Below are 20,364 nucleotides of genomic sequence, written 5' to 3'. Positions count from 1 at the left end.
TGCTTCAGGCTAGAGGAGCCCTGCCGCGTTGTTGGAAGTTTGAGACGGAAAGTATATCACTGGGATGTCATTGCTCTGTTTGCTGTTAATGGCCAGACTTAGATAAGGAAGCGAGGTTTTCCTTAGCGTTTCTTCCAGAATAGGTCTGCCAGGCCATAAAGAATGCTTCGTTTATGGCTTGGAGCAAGGCCATCAGCCCCTCCTCTACATGCAAACAGGTACGCCTGCGCAGGCCAAGTTGGATGGATTTTGCCTCTGAGATCAGTGAACAAAGTACGTGTTAGATTCAGGAGGCATGACGGCCGCCATTTGCATTAAATAAGGAACTACACAAATTTATTTTCAGGAGTTTTTAAAACTTTACATGGAATACTACCTGTGGTATTTCACCACCTGTGGAATTACATGGAATACCACCAAATGGATTGCACTTGAATAAGAAGTTGTTTTTGGCAAATTGAGACTTCAACAGAACCTGGCAACTCCATCTTAAGGAAAAGGTAATATCTGTCTTTGACGTTATCTGATAAGATACTCAACCAACCATTTTGTCCATGCAGTTGATTAACCTGACTCTTCACTTACAGATGGCAAGTTTTAGTTTGTCTTATTTCCTTTACTGACATCGATTGGAACTGATGTTTATATGGCACTGTTGGCCATAATAAGAGTTGTATTTGTTGGTACTGACAACAGCCAACATTATTATTATTTATTTATTTATTTTTTATTTTTTTTTGCCAAAGTAGGTTATTTCAGGTATTTTCTTTTTCCAGTTCCACTAAGGAACTGTCCAATAAGGGAATGTTTTGCATTTATTTTCACTTTAGATTTTCTAAGCATCCTGAAACGTGGTTGTAAATACAAGATTTTTACTTTTAGATTTTAACCCTAGGTCGCTTGGATCAGTATTTGAGGTAGGAGTAAATCAGTCATTCCTGGCAGGACTGGTGACTAGAAAAAGCAATGGGTGAGAGAGACAAGAATTCTTGCTGAGCACTTTCTACGTACCTTATACAATGCTATGAACAGCAATAGTGGAAGCATCGTTCTCAGATATCCTTCCCGTGGGCCACAAAGTACTACGTTGGCCTGCCAATTAACATCTCAACTCATTTAATCCCTTTAAATATGATCCAACTGGAGTATTCCAACACGATAAACCACATAGACATTTTGCTCCCTTGTCATCTCATTAGCCACAATGTGTAAAAATCCAGAGAACTGACTTTGAGATATTGATGCCTGTTGATTTAGTTTTGAACAGCACTGAAAAGGATTTTAACTAGTATAGTGAATATGCGTTTTTAATTCATATTTTAGCTATTGTTGATAACTCACCAAATATTTTGTGTGAAGATTGATGTCATTCAGCTGGCTGTAGCTTTTTAGTCCATCATCATGAAGAGTTAGTCTAGATGATTTATTGTATCTTAATCTTTAGCACTACAGGTTAAGTTGTTAAATGTTTTGAAAAACCCTCACTTTTGTGCAGTGTTTCTTTTGTGGACCTCCCTGAGTGCATGTATGTGGTACTCCTAATATGAACATGCTAATTTTGAAAAGTCACACTATAGAACAGTGAAAGTGGTCATCTAAAACAAACGGGGAAAAAAATAAAAAAGTGAATTGTAAATTACAGAAGCATAAGTCACTAACAATTATCTACCAAAACAGGTGGAGCACGGTGGAGCCCAGAAGGTTTGGAGAAGGTCCAATGGATGTACTTGGTGAAAATGAGGCCCTCCAGCAATTTTTTGATGGTAAGATGCCTCCAATAGTCCATCCATCCATCATCTAAACCGCTTATCCTTCTGGGTCGCGGTGGGGTGCTGGAGCCTATCCCAGCCTCCAATAGTGTGCTCTTTTTTTTTGGCTGAAATTTTAAGAACATGCTCCCCAAAACAGAAGTGTTGCCAATGATCTCTATTTTTCTTATTAAAAGCAGTGGCTGTCTTTACTGAGGAACCTAACTATGTTTATTTTATCTTCTGTCTTCTTCACACAAAAGAAGGACTCTTACACGTCAGCCAGTTTGATTTGTCTTTTCAAGCACATTTCATAATCATAAACAGATTGCAAAACACACTGCATCTCACATTGTGAACAAACTGAGAATGTTCAATGGTTTTATATTTCTAAAATATTTCTAAAAGTGAAAAATGACTGGACTGGACTGGAGATCAGAGATGGACATGGTCAGTCTTGGCATGTTACGTCACTACACGGTTTAGCTTTTGTCTTGCTATAACATAATTGATAGAACTTGATTGCCATCTCACACAATCTCTTATGTTGCTCAGGTTATATTCTTTTCATGGTATAAAAGGTCAATGGATAGAGATCAGATCCTGCAAATTCCTTTTTTTTGTCCTCCAAAACTTTCTTTATGTTATTTCTTGTGTGGTTGAGAATAAAGCCACTATCCAAATGGTCTATTAATTTGTACAAGTATCTGTTTGCTCACGTATTGCCTCTGCCAACACACCAGGGAGTCCATTTGCGATTCTGACTTTCCACATCTTCGTACACATTGTTCCATTCGACAGTGATCCCAACTCTGAGATGCAAATGTGACCTGATGGCTGTTCACTTTACAAGCTCGCTCACAGTTCAAGCTTGGCAATAAAACTCCCACAGTCACATGAACAGTAGATTTTCCACATCCAGTGGCGTTTTGAGAGAATGAGGACAGTTATTGTCAAACTTGGCTTGAGCACTTATGGCAGGGAGGATTCCCAAGGTTCCCCTGTCCATTATAAGTAAAACAATTCATCTCATGCCAGAACTTTAATGATAGAAGGACAATTCAAGTCTCATAAGCCAGACTTCTGTCTGTTGTCAGCATGGAAAAAAGTGGCTAATGACAGGAAAGAGCCATAATTAGAGCCTCTGCAATCATTTTATTTTTCTCAAAATTCCATTTTCTTACTATTTTTTCTAATTTTTTTGTTCTTCGTCCTGATTTGTGGATTTCTACTAATTTTTATTCCAAGAGTGTGTGAAAAAAAAACGAACTTTGTTTTTATTAAACAATAATAAAAACATAATAAAAACATAGAAATGGCACTCTGCATTATTTATTAAACTGCAAAAACATAGTAAAAGCATGAAAAGTTGAAGTCATAAATGTGTAGGGCTGGGAATGCTTACTGATTTTATGTTTATTATCAATAATTATTGATAAATTGTCAAGTAGAACTTATGCATTTTATTTCTTTCCATTTTGAACGCATGACCATTTTGCCTGCCGATCCATGATCCGAAACTTCAGTTCTGGTTTTATTTCATTTACACACACAGCAGTGAGATGCCCGTGTGAATAAAAGTTGGGAATGTGATGTCTTGACACTGTGTCTTCTGGGTGATCCACCAATGTGGCAGGGTTAGCTGGTTCAGGGTTCAGTCTGCTTTCCTTGGTTTTACCTAATCTGTGGCATAGCCTCACAAAATAGGTTTGCACAGCTGACTAGATCTACATGGTTACCAGATAGTACTCATTTTATACTCTAATTGTACAGATTTAATGGAATAAAACTTTTACCACAATTTAGTGGATTTATCACATTTGGCATCAGCTAACTAACTCTTCACAAACTGTGTTTCCAGCTAAAAGGTATGAGGTGAAGTAAGTCATCCTGTGACTGGTATGTTAGTTGAGGTGTCAGACGATTAGCATTTGTCTGATTTTTTATTTTTTATTTTTTTTGGACTGACTGCCCCTTCAGTGCAAAGCCACATTCACTTCAAGCCACATTTGATCTAATATGGATTTTTATGGGGTTAATAGTCCCATAACATTATCATTAGTTTGCTTACTAGCCAGGCAAGTATTGTTTGCTAAAAGACTGCCTACAGTGTTATTTTCCAGTGGAGTGACATATGTCAATGGCTGACTGAAATGTGCCAGTAACACATTTATATCAATGAATCATCTTTGATGAAATATGCCACTAAGTTAACTGAATTTTATCTGCTAGTGGCTGAGTGCAATAACATTTGTAAACTGTACATGTGCTTCAAGTGACATGAAAAATCTGAATAATTCAAGAATAGGTGCTTAAACGCACCAGCTAAGAAAAAGTTTTTGAATGCAAAAAGATGGTGATGTTAGTATATCCAGATCATTACTCCACTGTTTTTTTGTGAATTTGTATGGTTTCATGCTGTCAATAAGTCTAATTTTATTATGACTGTCCAGTGCAAGTCAAGAGTCTTGTTCACCATGCATGGAGGGATTTGATCTTTTATTAGCTTTCAGTAAAGTAGATTTTACTGTACATAGACTTCTAAAGTTCTCATAATTGGCATCATGCCCATATTAGAAACTTCAGGTCTAAGCTGGTTTTCTCTTTGAGAAAAAGTGAATGCTCTTAATAAAAATCACCATTGTCATGTTCTGTGGTAAACTAAATATTCCATAGACTGGCCGTTCCTTCCATAAATCCCTGTAATGTTCGCTCTGTCACAAACAACCTGGACTAACATTAACTCAGACTGTAACTGATTACACAGCAGGAGATGATTACTGAATGAAACCTGTCTCAGCCATTCAGCTTAGTGTGATTTGCACTTTGTGTGTTGTGTTATCTATGCTTATTTGTAGCTACTACCCTAGGAAGAATTTCAACTGGTATAGTGCCACTACTAGTGATCCAGCAGGAAGGCTGGGCCTGAACCCTGAGCAAGGACGAAACCCATGCTAATACCACATAATGGTATAGGGCTGTTGTTGTACCAATGGCCAACTTGCACATCTGGGAAGGCAACAATAATGCTGAGGGGTACATAAGCATTTTGAAGCAACATATACTGTCATCTAGACAATGTCTTTTTCAGGGACGTCCTTGCTTGTTTAAGAAAAACAATGTCAGGCCACATTCTGCATGTGTTACAGCTTTGTTGTAAGACATGCATGTGCTAGACTGGCTTGCCCGCTGTCCAGACCAGTCTCCCATTGAAAACGTGTGGTGCATCATGTAGCACTATATATGACATTAAAGACCTCTGACTGTTGAGCAGCTGAAGCGTCATATCAAGCATTAATGGCAAAAAATTCCACTTTCCGCACCTACAGCTTTTATGACAGCTCATTCTAAATCCATAGGCATTAATACGTAGTTGGCTCGCCCTTTGCAGCTACAACTTTTCTGGGAAGATTTCTACAAGATTTTGAAATGTGTCTGTGGGAATTTTTGCCCTTTCACCCAGAAGAGCATTTGTGAGGTCAGACACTGATGTTGGACAAGAGGGCCTGGCTCACAATCTCCATTCTAGTTCATCTCATGCCTTTATGGACCTTGCTTTGTGCACTGGGGCACAGTCATGCTGGAACAGAAAAGGGTCTTCCTCAAACTGTTCCCACAAAGTTGGAAGCATACAGTTGTGCAAAATGCTGAAGCATTCAGATTTTCCTTCACTGGAACTAAGGGGCCTTGGCCAACCTCTGAAAAACAACCTTATAGCATTATACCTTCGCCACCAAACTTTACAGCTGGCACATTGAAGTCAGGTAGGTAATGTTCTCCTGCAATTCGCCAAACCCAGACTCGTTCATCAGACTGCCAGATAGAGAAGCGTGATTCATCACTCAACAGAATCTGTTTCCACTGCTCCAGAGTCCAGCGTGCTTTACACCACTCCATCTAATGCTTGGCATTGTGCTTAGTGATGTAAAGCTTGTATGCAGCTGCTCAGCCATGGAAACCTATGCCATGAAGCTCCCAGTGCACAGTTTTTGTGCTGATGTTAATGCCAGTTCCAAATGAAGTTTGGAGTCTGCAGTTATTTAGTTAGCAGAGTGTTGGTAACACTACGTTTATGGACTATGAGCCCCAGCACTTGGCGACCCACTCTGTAACTTCATGTGGTCTGACACTTTGTGGTTTCAAAATGTCCAGCGAGGTTCTGTTACAGAAAGAGGTTCTGAAGAAGTCTCAAATCTTGATCGAACATTACCTCATTTCTAAACGAGTTGACTTGCAAGCTTATGATACAGTTAATATGAGAGTGAGGAGTGTGGGCCCATATTTGAATCCCAGATGCTTATAATCATACATTTGCCTTTCCTGCAGTAAAAAAGAAGTCCTGCTTATTTATTCCCATCTCAACTTAATGTATCATTATTTGATTAGGCTGTCTAATGATCAGTTGGCTTTAGGCTCTGACTTTATTCTTTTGGCTCTTTTAGGCAGCCAAGAGATCACAAAACTTTCAAATGCACACTGGAGACTTTTTAACAACTTTTTCTGAAATTTTGGATGTATTAGTTAAAATGTTACTAAGAATTTCACAGTGTAATTTATCTACCTCCAAAGTTCACATAAAGTAGCTTGTGAGCAACAGTAAACAAGGGGTCAGCTTAGTGAAGGTTCAGTTGGCTGATTTGTTTGACCTGTTGCACCTATACAAAGGCTAGAAAGTCAGTTGTAGCCGTACAGGTGTGTCAAAAAAACAGAGGGCGTAACATGTGTTACCTGTTTTTCAGCGAAATTTAATACTAATAACTAAAACAGAAAAGATAATTGGTGAGCTCTCCACTGAAATAAGAACATGTTAAAAGTTGGTTCTGGGTGCAGTGACTTTTTCATCAAGATGAGAATTTGTAAATATTACAGTTACCGGTTTTTATAAGCCTACTTTGATAAATATATGCAAGGTTTTGTTACAGAAAGAGGTTCTGAAGAAGTCTCAAATCTTGATCGAACATTACCTCATTTCTAAACGAGTTGACTTGCAGGCTTATTTGACAGTTACAGTTTAGAAGAAATATGTTGGTGAGATACCAGAGACATTCACACGAAAGCAAAAAATCAAAAGGCTTTCCAAAATACAAAGGCCTATACATTTGCACAGTTTTATTGTCAGATCAAGTTTGAGTCCTCTGTCAACACTTCAAATGTGGAGCGCCATACCCCAGGCCCTATAGTTATAAACCTGAATGTACTTTGCTCTGTTGTCATGTTAACAAACTCTGAATTACATAATCTGCTTTCTCTAGTGTTTTTAGAGTGTTACTATTTTTCCAAACAGTTTAGTGGAATTTTTTTCCGACCTAACAGGCTATTGTAGCATTATATAGTGAATGACTAACAGGGGTGATGGCAGAAAAGCTCCCAGAAAGAATCAGTTTTACATTGACTACCACTAATTGACTGAACATAGTTCAGTAGGTTCTGTAAATCACAAAAGGGACTATTTGTGGGTTACAGTTATGGTACATCAAAATAATGCTTTGATCCCACTTTCAAAGACTACAGAACCTCTGCAGCATCTACAAATGTTTTCCAAAGTTTAAGAAAAAAAAAAAATTAAGTGCCAAATCCAATAATCAGTGACAAAGATGTCCATTTAAATATTCATGTTCATATTCTTTGGTAAAAAAATGGGAGCCAAACCTCAATAATTAGTTGTGGCCCTGATTCCGAAAACAGTTGAGACACTGTGCAAGATGTAAATATAAATAGAATGCAATGATGTGCAAAGTGAGAAGTGTTATTGTTTTTTGAAAAGAATTTTGGTATCAATATTGACTCTGACCTGTCAGGTAAAGACATATTGAATATATGTGAAACTGTTTCTGTTTCACTTGAAATACTGCCAAGTTTAGGAGTATTTTAATCATTCAAGATGCTGGTAAACTGTACATGTCTTTATTACCCAGGTAGGATTATTACAGTGCACTGCTGGTTGGAGGTCCTGAGTAAGTGCTAACCTGTACAAAACATAGCAGCACAAGCTCTTACTATCCTACTGTGTAATATAGTCTTCTTAGACTGTTTTACGTTTTTGATTTACTCTGCACCGACTGCTGCTTAAATGTCATACTAATAATAAAAAACCTGTTTCTGATATCTAAATGAATACATGGATTAGCCCCGTAGTTATGATTTTAACTGAACTAGTGACCTTTTACAATCTTCAAATCATATATTTGTTAAAGATACAAGAGTTAAAAATCTACAGCAGTAGATGCCTTTGAATTCAGAGCCCTGAAACGGAGGAACAATCAACTGATTCCTATTCTAAATTCAGATACTGTGACATGTTTTTAGTCATATAATCATTTCCTCCTCAGAAAGCTTTGTTCTGGTCATTGCCCACCGTTTCCCCTTCTGATGACTAAATCAAGTAGATAGCAGCTGATGCCGTAATCTTGGTGTAGGTGTAGCATACCATCATGAGGTCAAGGTCAGGCTCGAGGTTGTTGATCTAGAAGTTGTAGAGTAATGAGATCAAGGTCATAGTGCTCTATTCCATGGCAATCACATAGTTCCAGGAAAGTGCTTTTGTCCTATGAATTAGGAAGTTACTTGGCAAGTGATATCTTTGCAAGTGAAATCATCTTAAATCTAGTTAATAGACAGGTCCAAAAGTCTGAGACCTTTGAAAATCTAGGATTTTTTTTTTTATTTAATCCTGGAAATAAACAAGATTTGAGTTAGTAAAAATGAAATATTCTAGTCTACTATTCAAATTGAAGTAAATTAGTGACATTGACCATGTCAGACGACTCTCAAGAGCATTAGATCTACTCATCAGAGGCTTTTGTGTAAACTTGTGGAGTTCATGCCAGCAAAAGTCCTCATTGCCATTAGAGCAAAAAGTAGACATACAAGGAAATTCTGAAATTGAAATTCATGTTAAAATTTTCAACTTTTTATTCAAATTGTTATGCTGATGATAAAATTTGTAAACAAAAACTTTGTATTCAATTAGAAAGGAATGCAAAATAGAAGCTTTCAGAAGGTTTCTGAACATTTTTTTGTGTCTAATATTTCTCATTTTGAGATTGTTGTAGGAATATTATTGAAAAAAGCAAAATTATAGAATCAATATGGTGACAAAAAATTGTAAAAAAAAATCTAGAAATAAGTGGAATAAGCTTCTTACAACAATCTAAAATGAGAAATATTAGATAAAACTAAATTCAAGATTATTTCAAACTATCATTTTTGTAGATCTGTCTATTATTGGGTAGCTTGGGGTTTTATGTTAATGTAAGGTCATACTGGTAGGCTTTCAGTAACGTTACAGACACAGATTTTCCTCCTACACTGACAGCGTAATATCTTCATTACAAAACAGGGCTTTGTGAGTGTAAGCAGTTGTAGTAATATTGCAATACAATATTTTGATTTAAGATGTATAACATAAAATATACTTTAACAGGATGCGCACAGTTACTCTCACTCAGATATCCATTCAAGGTGCCAGAAAACTGAAATCACTATTTTTCACTCTTCACTATTTAATTTTTTTCTTTTTTTTGCTGTATTATGGAAACACAGAGAAAATATACAAACAATTCAGTAAAACACTGCTTTTATGTTTTAAAAATACAGTAAAATGTATTGAGTTCCCCCTTTTTTATAGTAAATATGGGTATTACATTTTGCTACTATGAAATGCAAATGCCTTAATGTAAACGTTACTAAGGCCATGTATGGAGCCATTAAAAATTTTAATTTAAACGCAAATGTCTGAATTCGAATTTTATTATTTTTAATCTGTCTCTCTTAATCTGAAATTGAATTCTGAACTGAAATTTAATTTTAATGTAAATTTTAAATAAATTTAATGTCAATATAAAATGTGAAACTGAATTTTACTGTTGATGATATAACTGAATATCTAAAATTCAATTTCTAAGTAGCATTCTGTTTTTCTATTAATTAAAAAAACAACATCCGGGTGTCTTGCATGCAAAAGCTGTCAAATACTGAATCTCCCTATATGGAAAAAATTATTCCAAATGTATTTATCAAATATATTCTTGCAATGTATGAAAATGGCCAAAAATGAATTTGTAAATATATTTTTAATTGCTCCTATCTGTATTTGTTATATTTTTTCAATTGTATGTAGTTTTAAAAAGGGTACAGGTATAAATATACACAAACTGAATGAATGGTACTGACTTTTGCATTGTTTTGATTTCTTATGTATTAGCATGCATGTATGCAGTAAGACAGCGCTCATACAAAATGTATTTCAAATAAACAAGATATCAAGTCATAACTGCATTTTCACAGTGTATCAATACCTACAACACTTGCTTTTGCTATGTTAAAGGTTCATTTGCTAATACACTGCTCAAAAAAATAAGGGAACACTTCACACATTGGATGTCGATGAACAAAAGATTCAAGTTTAAAATCTTTATTGATATAAATTGTGTAATTTGTTGAGAGCAAAATGATGTAACAATGGTCAGTGGAAACCAAAATCATCGATCCATTGAGGGCTGGGCTCAAAGTCACACTGAAAATCAAAGTAAAAAATCAAAATCGCAGGCTAATCCAATTTGTGTGAATTTAAGCACGGCAACTCATAATGTGACTCAGTAGTGTGTATAACCCCCATGTGCCTGTATGCACTCCTGACAACATCTGGGCATGCTCTTGAAGAGATGGTGGATGGTGTCCTGGGGATCTCCTCCCTGACCTGCATCAGGGCATCAGTAAGCTCCTGGACAGTCTGTGGTGCTACTTGGCGGCCCAGAGGTTCTCAATTGGATTCAAGTCTGGGGAACCTGAGGGTCAGTCTATGGCATCAATGCCTTCGTCATGCAGGAACTGCCTACACACTCTGGCCACGTGAGGCCGGGAATTGTCCTGCACCAGGAGGAACCCAGGGCCCATTGCACCAGCATAGTTCTGACAATGGTTCGGTGGATTTCATCCCAGTACCTAACAGTAGTCAGGGTACCTTTAGCAATCACATGCAGGTTTGTGCGACCCTCCAAGAATATGCCTCCCCAGACCATCACTGACCCAAACCTGTTATGCTGGATAATGTTGCAGCCAGCATAGCATTCACCATGGCATCTCCAGACTCTTTCATGCCTGTCACATGTGCGTAGTGTGAACCTGCTCTCATCTGTGAAGAAAATGGGGCCGCCAATGGCAGACCTGCCAATTCTGGTTGTTCTCTGGCGAATGCCAGTCAAGCTGCACGGTGCTGAGCTGTGAGCACAGATCTCATGAGGGGACGTTGGGCCCTCATGCCACTCTCATGGAGTCTGTTTAACCCTTTGGTCAGAAGTACACGCACCAGTAGCCTGCTGCAAGTCATTTTGTAGGACTCTGGCAGTGCTCTTCCTGTTCCTCTTTGCACAAAGAAGCAGATACCAGTCCTTCTGCTGGGTTGATGTCCTTCTACGGCCCTGTCCAGCTCTCCTCATGTAATGGCTCATGTCCTGGTATCTCCTCCATGCTCTTGAGACTGTGCTGGGAGACACAGCAAACCTTCTTGCAACAGCACGTATGGATGTGCCATCCTGGAGGAGCTGGACAACCTGTGCAACTGGAATGGGCTGCAGCTACCACCTCATGCTACCAGTAGTGACAAGGACACTAGTAAAATGCAAAATTAGAGAACAATCAGTTTGGAAGGATCAGGAGAGGGCAACTGTCTGTGTCCACCACCTGCAAAACCATTCCTTTTTTGGGGGTTGTCTTGCTATTGCCACTCCAGTAAACCTGTTGTCTAATGCAGGTGAAATTGGTTCACAATTGCTTATGCTTCCTAACTGGACAGATTGATATACCTGAAGTTTAACTGACTTGATGTTATACTGTGATGATTAAGTATTTCCTTAATTTTTTTTTAAGCAGTGTATCTAAAATTAAGAAACTAGAATACAAAATCATTTCAAAAGGTATTCCATACAGTAAAGTGCATTACACAAGTATTTTGGCTATTTTCATACATTTTCAAATGTATTTTATAAATACATTTACATACATTTATTTTTTCTATGGTACATTTCTATGTGTAATATTTTCCCATACATTGTAAAATAAATGCATTTTAAAATTTGGTTAATATGGATATATATTTTGAAATATATTTTAGTGTTTGGAATGTATTTCAGCATGGATTGTAATGCATTTGAAATGTCCATATAAATATAAATATATATATATATATATATATATATATATATATATATATATATATATATATTTCCATATGGGTCTTCATCAGCAGGCAAAAACAGACAGTCTTTGGGGAGTCTGGCAGCTTCCTATTTCTCCTGATATGCCAAAAACATGCCTGCAAAATGTCAGCGGGTGCTCCCGTGTGAGTCCTAAAAGTACAAAAAGTTAAAAACAGAGTCAAAATAGTTCCTTATCACTTGCCTAGGACTTTCCTTTAATTCTGGAAAGCAGAAGGATGATCACTGAAATATCAAAGTAAGCTTACCTGTATGTTTCCTTCTTTCTACAGCGAACAGGTTTTGGGCAGTAGGACGCTAACATTACGGCTACTGAGTGCTGATTGATTAGCGTTACTGCTACTGACTGCTGATCGATTGGAGAGCAGAGCAGATCATTGGCTCTTTGTGCTCACTGACATCATAAATGTACATGAGGTGCCATTTCAAACTCCTATAACAAGTTCAAAAGCGCTTAAAAATATAACAGCACTGTTAAAATGTTTTATGCTTTTTTAATATGCTTATATCAGAGCATTTCTAAACTATGATTTTGAATGCTCCATGTTAACCCTTTCATTTTGGATTCACTCAGACCCAGGAGCACTCTCTAGCGTCTGACAAACCGAGAACCCATAACATTCACCTCTTTACAAATTCTCTTGCAATAATGCTCTTTTTATGACACAAGTGGCATGGAAGTGGCCATGTGATGTTTGTTTGTTTTTTTTGTTTTTTTTTGCACCAAATGCAAGTGTAAAACATAGCATGAATGTATTTTGTACATGCTTCTCTGTCAACTCCAGCAACCTCAGCAAATAATAGTGGTGGTCTTGTGGTGGTCCCTTTCCATTGATGGATAAGATGTGCTATTAAAAAGGTTAGCAACAGATGGGCTACAGTCAGTATAAAGGCAAGTGTACCTTTTATAGTACGGGTTTCTAATAAAATGTCCACTGAGTGGGGTAGGAGGGATTGGGGAAGGGATTCCACATTCAACTGCTTTTGCCTGCAAGTCACCTGAATGCTATTTTGAAAGTGAATCTGAAGATGTGAATTAATAGATGTTTTTTTTCTGTTCAAACATTATTGGGTGCGCGTGCAGCCAGGGTCCAAACCGCTTTTATAATAATATATAATAATGATTTGTAAGTCAGCCGGTCACAAGGTTGTAAGGTTAGTCAACAGTTGTAATCGACGTAGATTTTGCATTTTTTGTAAATATTTATTTTGACGCAATAATAAAATGCCATTTCAGAATTGAATCTGTTTGTTTGTCTTTAATTTGCAGATTAATATAACTTCATGTAAAACACTAACAATAGCTGACTATCAGTATTGGCTAGTCATCGAGTCTCTCTGAACACCCCACTAAGTTTGCTATTCCTTAAATGTTTAGCTTATAGCAGTTATCCAAATCACAAAACATCATAGCTCGCTAACCTGTCCTATGAATTTCACCCAACTTACCTAAATCTCTATGTCAGAAAATGATACCAGTATTAAAACTACAGTTCAGATGTCTTGATAGATTGCTCTCTTACAACCCTTAAAATTCAATTTCAATTCAGAATTCAATTTCAGATGGTATGATACACATTCAAAATAACATTCAAATTGGATTTTTGCATTTAAATTCAAATTTCTAATGGCATGTGTTGCTGACGACAGTCTTCATTCCAGTGAATGATTACATGTAATCTCTGTCCTAAGTAATGTAATATATGAATAGTACCAGTGTTGATTGTTTTGACCTTGCAAGATTAACTGGGGTCCAGTTAACCAACTCTTCCAGCTCACATCTCTAAATTTTACCCTACCACTGTAGTAGTACGAAATATCGCAAATAAAATTTTAAAACTTAGTAACATTAACCGAATAAATGAGCTTTTTAACTCGCTCACTCATGCCTAGCAGACCTTACTTAAGTATTATTGAAACTTTACTTTGTTTTTTTTTTCAAAATACTTGCCAATTACTTGCCAATAGACTAAATGAAATTATGTACATCTATGACAATTTGTCTTTGTGTGAGGATTAGTACCACTGCTTACTGTATCATACACCACTGACAAAAAAAACTTATAATTTATTTATCAAAACACAAATTTTTGCTGTCATGTTAGAAAAAAATGTGATTTTCTCTAAAGTTTTTGGCTCCAAACTTCCACTTTTACTTGAGGAAACTTTGCCATCTCTTTCAGTTAAGAATACTGTACTGTACTGAATCTTCTGTACTTTTTCTTCCCTGATTAAACATTTTAAGTTTTTTAAGAACTATAAGAAGTTATTAAATGATAAATAGTGCTGTAAATTGTTCTACTTATTTATCTTAATCTAGCCTAATGTAATTATTCTAATCTAGATTAATTATTTATTACTTATCTGCCAGAGATTTGATTACCACTTTTCAAATATGAGGCATTCTGAATATTAATTTGATTATAATACAAGTTTCAAGGCTGTACAGCTGTCTTGGTCATTATAGAATCTTTTATAACTCTGTTCATTCTTGACACAACAGTTTTTTAGCCAACATTTATTTTTACTAACAAACTATTTAAAACCTGTGCAGCTGCATCGTCAAATCATCAAATGTTGATTCCAAACATTTCAACCTTATTATACATGTATTTTTTCCCTCTTTTGCAGGGCAAGATGTTAGTGGCGTATTGGAGAGTGCGGCAGTGGACACCAGCATTCTTGAGCAATATCTGAGCAATGACGTTGACCCCACTTTGTGAGTTCTATCTACTGTTTCTTCCTACTGTTTCCATCAACACTAAGTGCGTTTGCATGCACTTAATAATTCAAGCACAATCACACTAAGGTCAAACTGGCTATGTTTACATGCAAAGATTTTTGCCAATTCAATTGAATACATTACAATTATAGAGGTGTTTATATGCTCACTCTACTCAACAATCTGATGGAAAATTTCTGTTTACATGCACACTACAAATAATCTGATTCAAAATTGTGCGCATGCATAGAGCACCACTTAGTGTAGACGGTACACTGACAAGGAGCATCACATGAGTCCAGTCAGCGTGAGACAAGCAGCAGCGAGTTACTTGAGTTTTCAGCTGGTGCGCTTATGCCTTTAATTACTTTAAAATGATGGCACACTCATGAAAACATACTTCACATGTTTTTATTATAGAAGAGGCAAGAGGAAGACATCATGTTCTGAAACACTGAAGCTGGACACCAGTCCCACCCTTGTCTTTTAAAGCTTAAAGCATTAACTTTGCCTCCCCTGCATACCAGTTTCTGGCTCCTGCCGTGTTGAACATTATAAACTTGCACTATAACGCAAACACGCTTGCGCAGAACGTACTTAAACTTTCCGATTGGGAATGTAATCTGATACGGGCGTCTACATGGCTACTATTCTTCTATTTAAGGGATTATTTACAGGATTACCCACCTCAGGTAGAAATTGTTTTCCGACTAGACTAGTTTGACTGAGGCCAGTATACTACTACTATTGCATATAATGTGCATGTTCAAATTCAGGTGAAATGTGGTAACCTTAGAATGATTTAATTAGTAATTAAATGGAATCATGGATTGCAAACTGGGGTTAATGTCAAGGTAATTTATTCTGGTTATGCAAGCCATCTTCTACATACATTTCTTTATTTCTTGACGCAGCAGTCCAGTCCGTAGAGTTCATAGTGGAAGTTTATAGTATGAGTTGGAAAGGCTCGACGAAGTGATTACTCAGGAGCCACAAACAAGGAACCCAAATGAAACGAGAAACACTCATCAGTGTTGGCAATTTTTTTTGCTGGGTGGACTATTATAGTGTACCATTTTTTTTATTGTTCTGTTGTATATGTATTGTGTGTTTGGTTCTTTAGTTTAAAGATTTTCTTTATTTCTTTAGTATGTTACCCGAATCACCTCCAGATTCAGGTTCAGAACCTTGTTCTCCTCCACAAATACCAGGTAATGTATGAAGCATAAACATTGGTTTTGAATGCAACTTTAATTTTTCTAACAGACTAAATGATACACAATACAGTACATATAGTAGTACATACTCCACATACACCACAGTACCAAACAAAAAGTTAAAGTACATTTGCTTTAAACTCGGTTGTTTCAGAAGTTTCTGTTTTGCAAAAAAAGATGCTCACACTAGTGCATCAATAATACTTGAAATATATAAAGAATGTTTAAAATAGATTTTTCATTCAACTGTCCGTATCCTACATCCTTTTTATATTTTATTTTTTCCTTTGAGGTCCACTTATCAAGCAATGATCCACTTGAGGCAGTGTGGACAATCATTGTACCATGTCTAAGGGTTGTTTTTTTTATTTTTTACATTAAGCACGATTAACAATAAACAGCATAATAATTATACCTATTTATAATGCACTTTACCATTGGAACAGCTCAAAATGGTTTACAGATTTTTAAATATATCATGTAATAACAGTAACTTTCTGTTACTGTAAAGAGTAACTTAATTTGTTACATTCAATTTGTTACACTTAGGTGTTACTTCTTCATAAAAAGCACTCAAAGCACAACAACATTACTTAAGGATTGATTTAACCATAGCTTTATAATGATTTTTAAAAAGGTGTTAACTGTAAATGTACATCATTTATAGTTACATAGTTATAAAACACATTTTAAAATTATGCTACACTTAAACACACTTCTCTTGTACAAGGGAATGCTTGAAAATGGAAATATATTACAATAAATAAAACAGACAGAAAATAGAAAGGGAATAAAAATAATATTCAAGAAAAACTTTTCACACAATTTCTCACAGTAGCCACCTTTTTACCTTCATAGCAGCTTCACAGACAGAGTTGTAGAGTACTAGTTGGTTGCTTTGAATTTTATCTCTGTAGCATTTTTTACCAAAAAAGCTTTAAAAAAAAATAAGTGAGCTGGAGACAAGAGATTCAATAATAACCCAAGGAAGCATGAGGAAGAAACACAGAGAGACTTTGGATTCCTATACCATTCATGTTCTATATTTTTTGTCCTAGGCAAGGCTGATTCTCTCTGAGCAGTGGAATCTTGGTAGTGATTATTCCAGCTCTATGCAGCGTCCTCTGATCAATTGATCTTGAAGCATTTTTACTTCTAGTAGGATTCACCTATACCTTTCTTTCAGTCAAGGCAGTCAAGCACCATGTTCAATCCCAAACACATTCAGTAATGTTGAGGTCTGGGCCCTCTGTTCTGAGAATACTAGCAGCTTATTTATGTAACTGAATTGTCTTATAGCCAAACTCCTCAGAAATATTTCCTGAGAAATAAATAACTTAAAGACTTTTCTATCTGGAAATTAAATAGATTAAGGGTGGTCTCTGACTTTTGCACAGGGCTTTATTTTTGCATAAGAAAGGACTCTTACTTGTTGATAATATTTTCAGAAGAATACATAGTGATGAAAACTCCTTTTTAAGCATTTGAACTCTATTTGACAATATACAGTATGGTCTGTGTTCACCGTTGAGACTGAATAAACTTCTGGCTCCACATGAAGCTTTGGTTCTCATAGTTTCTCATAATTAGTTGACGGTATTTATCATTCTGCCATTACCTTCTTTTTTCAGATGTACTCTTGGGTTCTGACCTGGATTGGTCTATTGCTGCTTCTTGCCGCCTCAAAGGAGGGCTACAGGAGCACTGTGGAGCTCCAGCACTTCCTCAAAACTATCACGGTAGTGCAATTAACCATGTAAAGTACAGCTCTCCTGCATTAGCTCAAGTTGTATGTGACTCTCACATACAATACATGAGCCTAGCTGAGGGCTATGTTCAAGTCAGCACTCCACCTACAGCACCAGTGCACAAGGCTGCCCAGGACAGCCAACATCCTCCCATAGGTGCTGTAGGGGGCAACACAGAAGCCAGCACCTCCACTGCTTCTCCATGCCTCTTGCCCCATACTGCATGCCTGAACCTATACATGGACCCCAAACCTGCCCTCAACACAGGGTGAGAAACGTTTCTACGCAGATTGCGTCGTTATGGTTGTAATTCTGTTGCCTTTTTGCTCACCCTCTAATGTCCTCATTGTCACCATTTGCTTTCACAGGAAAATCACGCCCGAAAGGAAGAGAAAGCGCTCAGACTCTTTTGAAGGGAACATAGGCCAGTGCCAGTGGGTTGACTCAGTTTGGACCAAACCTTCATTTCGTGAGTGTTAAACAAGCAGTGTCAGTGACTGCTGCTCACTGTTAATCCATCAGTTAATATGTAGGGTAATCTGGGGGGAAGAAGCCCCTGAGGGTAATATGTTCCCCCTACTTTTTTCTCTCCTGATGAAATTAAGGGGTCCAAATGTAATCTCTCATTTACTGAAAGGCTTTAGTCTAACTAATTATAAAATTGAATTTGAATGACAACATTTCTGGGATTTACTGCCTGAGATTTATTTCTTTATTTCTTCGTAAAAAAATGACATTGGAGAACAGTGATCTATGTATTTATATTATAAAATTGTTAAACATATTGAGTAAGCATTCAAGGTTTTGAGAAGGAAAAAAAGATTTTTTTTTGTCTCTTGAAGTGAAAGTGTAAACACAAGGCAAAATGTCCCTTTAGCATGTTGCAATATATATATATATATATATATATATATATATATATATACTATTTAGTTAGGTTTTTAGCATATAGACACAACGTTGATCACTTACTATCTAGCACTAGTGTTACCTTCTAGCTGTGGCAATTATTAGCTATAGTTAGACTTTTTGGCAATTTTAGCCATCTTAGCCATCATTTACACTTATTACACATTACAATTAATACTATTACAATTACAGTTAAATGTTGAATGCCATTGCTATGTTTAAACTGGTGGTGTTATTAATAATAAGAATAATAATCAGTTTACATAACATGAAAATATAATTAACATAATCACAATAACTATTTAATTTGTGAACAGAAGTCATAGCTTATTAAAATTAAGTGGAATCATTAAGACATGAATCAATAATGGCCAGTGGCTTAAAGTTTTAAAATATAATATTTTAGTCTTATACTTTCAGTAGCATGATTTATGAAAAATGCAAAGACAAAAAAAGATCTGACATGTAAAAATAACACATTCTATAATACGTGCATGATTTATTGATGCAAGATTCAACAGACGCCCCTTTTTTTGCAGGTACAGATATGGTTCAGCTGTTCTTAGGAGAGCATTTTCTCCAGTTTTCCACTAATAGAAACAGAGGATGAACCTAATTATTCTGAAGTTCTTCCTTGTGTCTATCTCTGCTTATAGTAAGCCTTGAGGATGGAACATGTGAGATGCCAAGTTACGATAGTGATGCCCATGGGGCGAGTCCAGTGATGGGGGCGTTCCAGCTACTGACATGGGACCGGTACCAGCCCAACCAGTGGAGCACCCTCTACAACAGCAGTTATCAATCACTGTAAGTTTTTACAGATATAACCACAAAAAACATTTCTTGAGGAGTCCCACAAGGTTCATTCTTAGAGCCTCTGCTTTTCTTTTTGTGTATGTTACCTCAAGTAATATCATGACAAAATATGATATCACTTTTCATAGCAATGCTGATGACATAATTATACATTTGCATTTCTTCTAAAAATCAAGACTGTCTTGACAGGCTTTCCAGTTGTGTGTCAGATATGTTTCAGTGGATGTCACAAAGTGTTCTACAACTAAATCAAGAAAATACACTGAAATACTGACCCTTGGTGCTAAAATTTTGGGAAAGCTTCTTTGTGAGAAACACACACACACACACACACACACACACACACACATTTTCTAAACTGCTTTATTTCTAAAACACAAACTTTATTTCTGTCTACAACACAGGGCTAGAACTTAAAATGTATGTAGTAAGTGTAACAAATTCATGCAGAAGTCCACATATTTCCATAGTTATAGATTTCTAGTAAACAAAAAATAATTTATGTATTATGTTATTAAGTATGCAGCAGAGAATGTTTCACAACAAAACATTGTTAGTTTTTAAAGTATGAGAATAAAATCAAACTTAACCCTAATTTCTTCTAACAGTGTTTGTCTGTCTGTAAAGCACTTTGTGCCGCCACCTGTATTATTATCACTATTATTAGCAGTAATAGTACTAGTATTACATGTCACTTTAGTTCAGATGTGAGCCTTCTTAACTCCCACACAGTAGGTGCATTCCAGTTGCGCTTGTAGTTCCCTACAAAGTGCACTGCACAGGGTATTCATACATATTAAGGGTGATTTCAAACCACAGGGAGTGAAAAAGTTCAATTGATTATGATACTTCGGGATGTGCATGACACTACAGGATGTGCCGAATGATGGTATTTATCAACTGCAGTTCCCTTAACTGACATCCAGTGCTTAAGTGTGTAGGAAAACAGTATTGCTTTAGGGACCGTGTGAAATGGAATTAAATAAAAGT

The 20,364-nt window shown here is 36.4% G+C and overlaps 1 protein-coding gene across 3 annotated transcripts in view; it reads left to right on the top strand.

The window, feature by feature from the left end:
• Positions 1-239: 239 nt before the first annotated feature.
• Positions 240-20,364, top strand: part of LOC118812231 (myelin regulatory factor-like protein) — a 32,198-nt gene continuing 12,073 nt past the window's right edge. For 2 of the 3 annotated variants that reach the window (XM_036577053.1, XM_036577051.1), the window contains exons 1-7: positions 240-500; positions 1,678-1,763; positions 14,594-14,681; positions 15,834-15,895; positions 17,533-17,917; positions 18,018-18,118; positions 19,215-19,365. In XM_036577053.1, the coding sequence (XP_036432946.1) occupies positions 1,718-1,763; positions 14,594-14,681; positions 15,834-15,895; positions 17,533-17,917; positions 18,018-18,118; positions 19,215-19,365 (833 nt within the window). In that variant the 5' untranslated portion in view covers positions 240-500; positions 1,678-1,717. The remainder of the gene's footprint in view (positions 501-1,677; positions 1,764-14,593; positions 14,682-15,833; positions 15,896-17,532; positions 17,918-18,017; positions 18,119-19,214; positions 19,366-20,364) is intronic. The other variant, XM_036577052.1, reaches the window with a different exon arrangement.

This window comes from Colossoma macropomum, unplaced genomic scaffold (genome assembly GCF_904425465.1).
Source record: "Colossoma macropomum unplaced genomic scaffold, Colossoma_macropomum, whole genome shotgun sequence".
Classification (NCBI taxonomy): Eukaryota; Metazoa; Chordata; class Actinopteri; order Characiformes; family Serrasalmidae; genus Colossoma; species Colossoma macropomum.
This window is presented reverse-complemented; position numbering and strand designations above follow the sequence as displayed.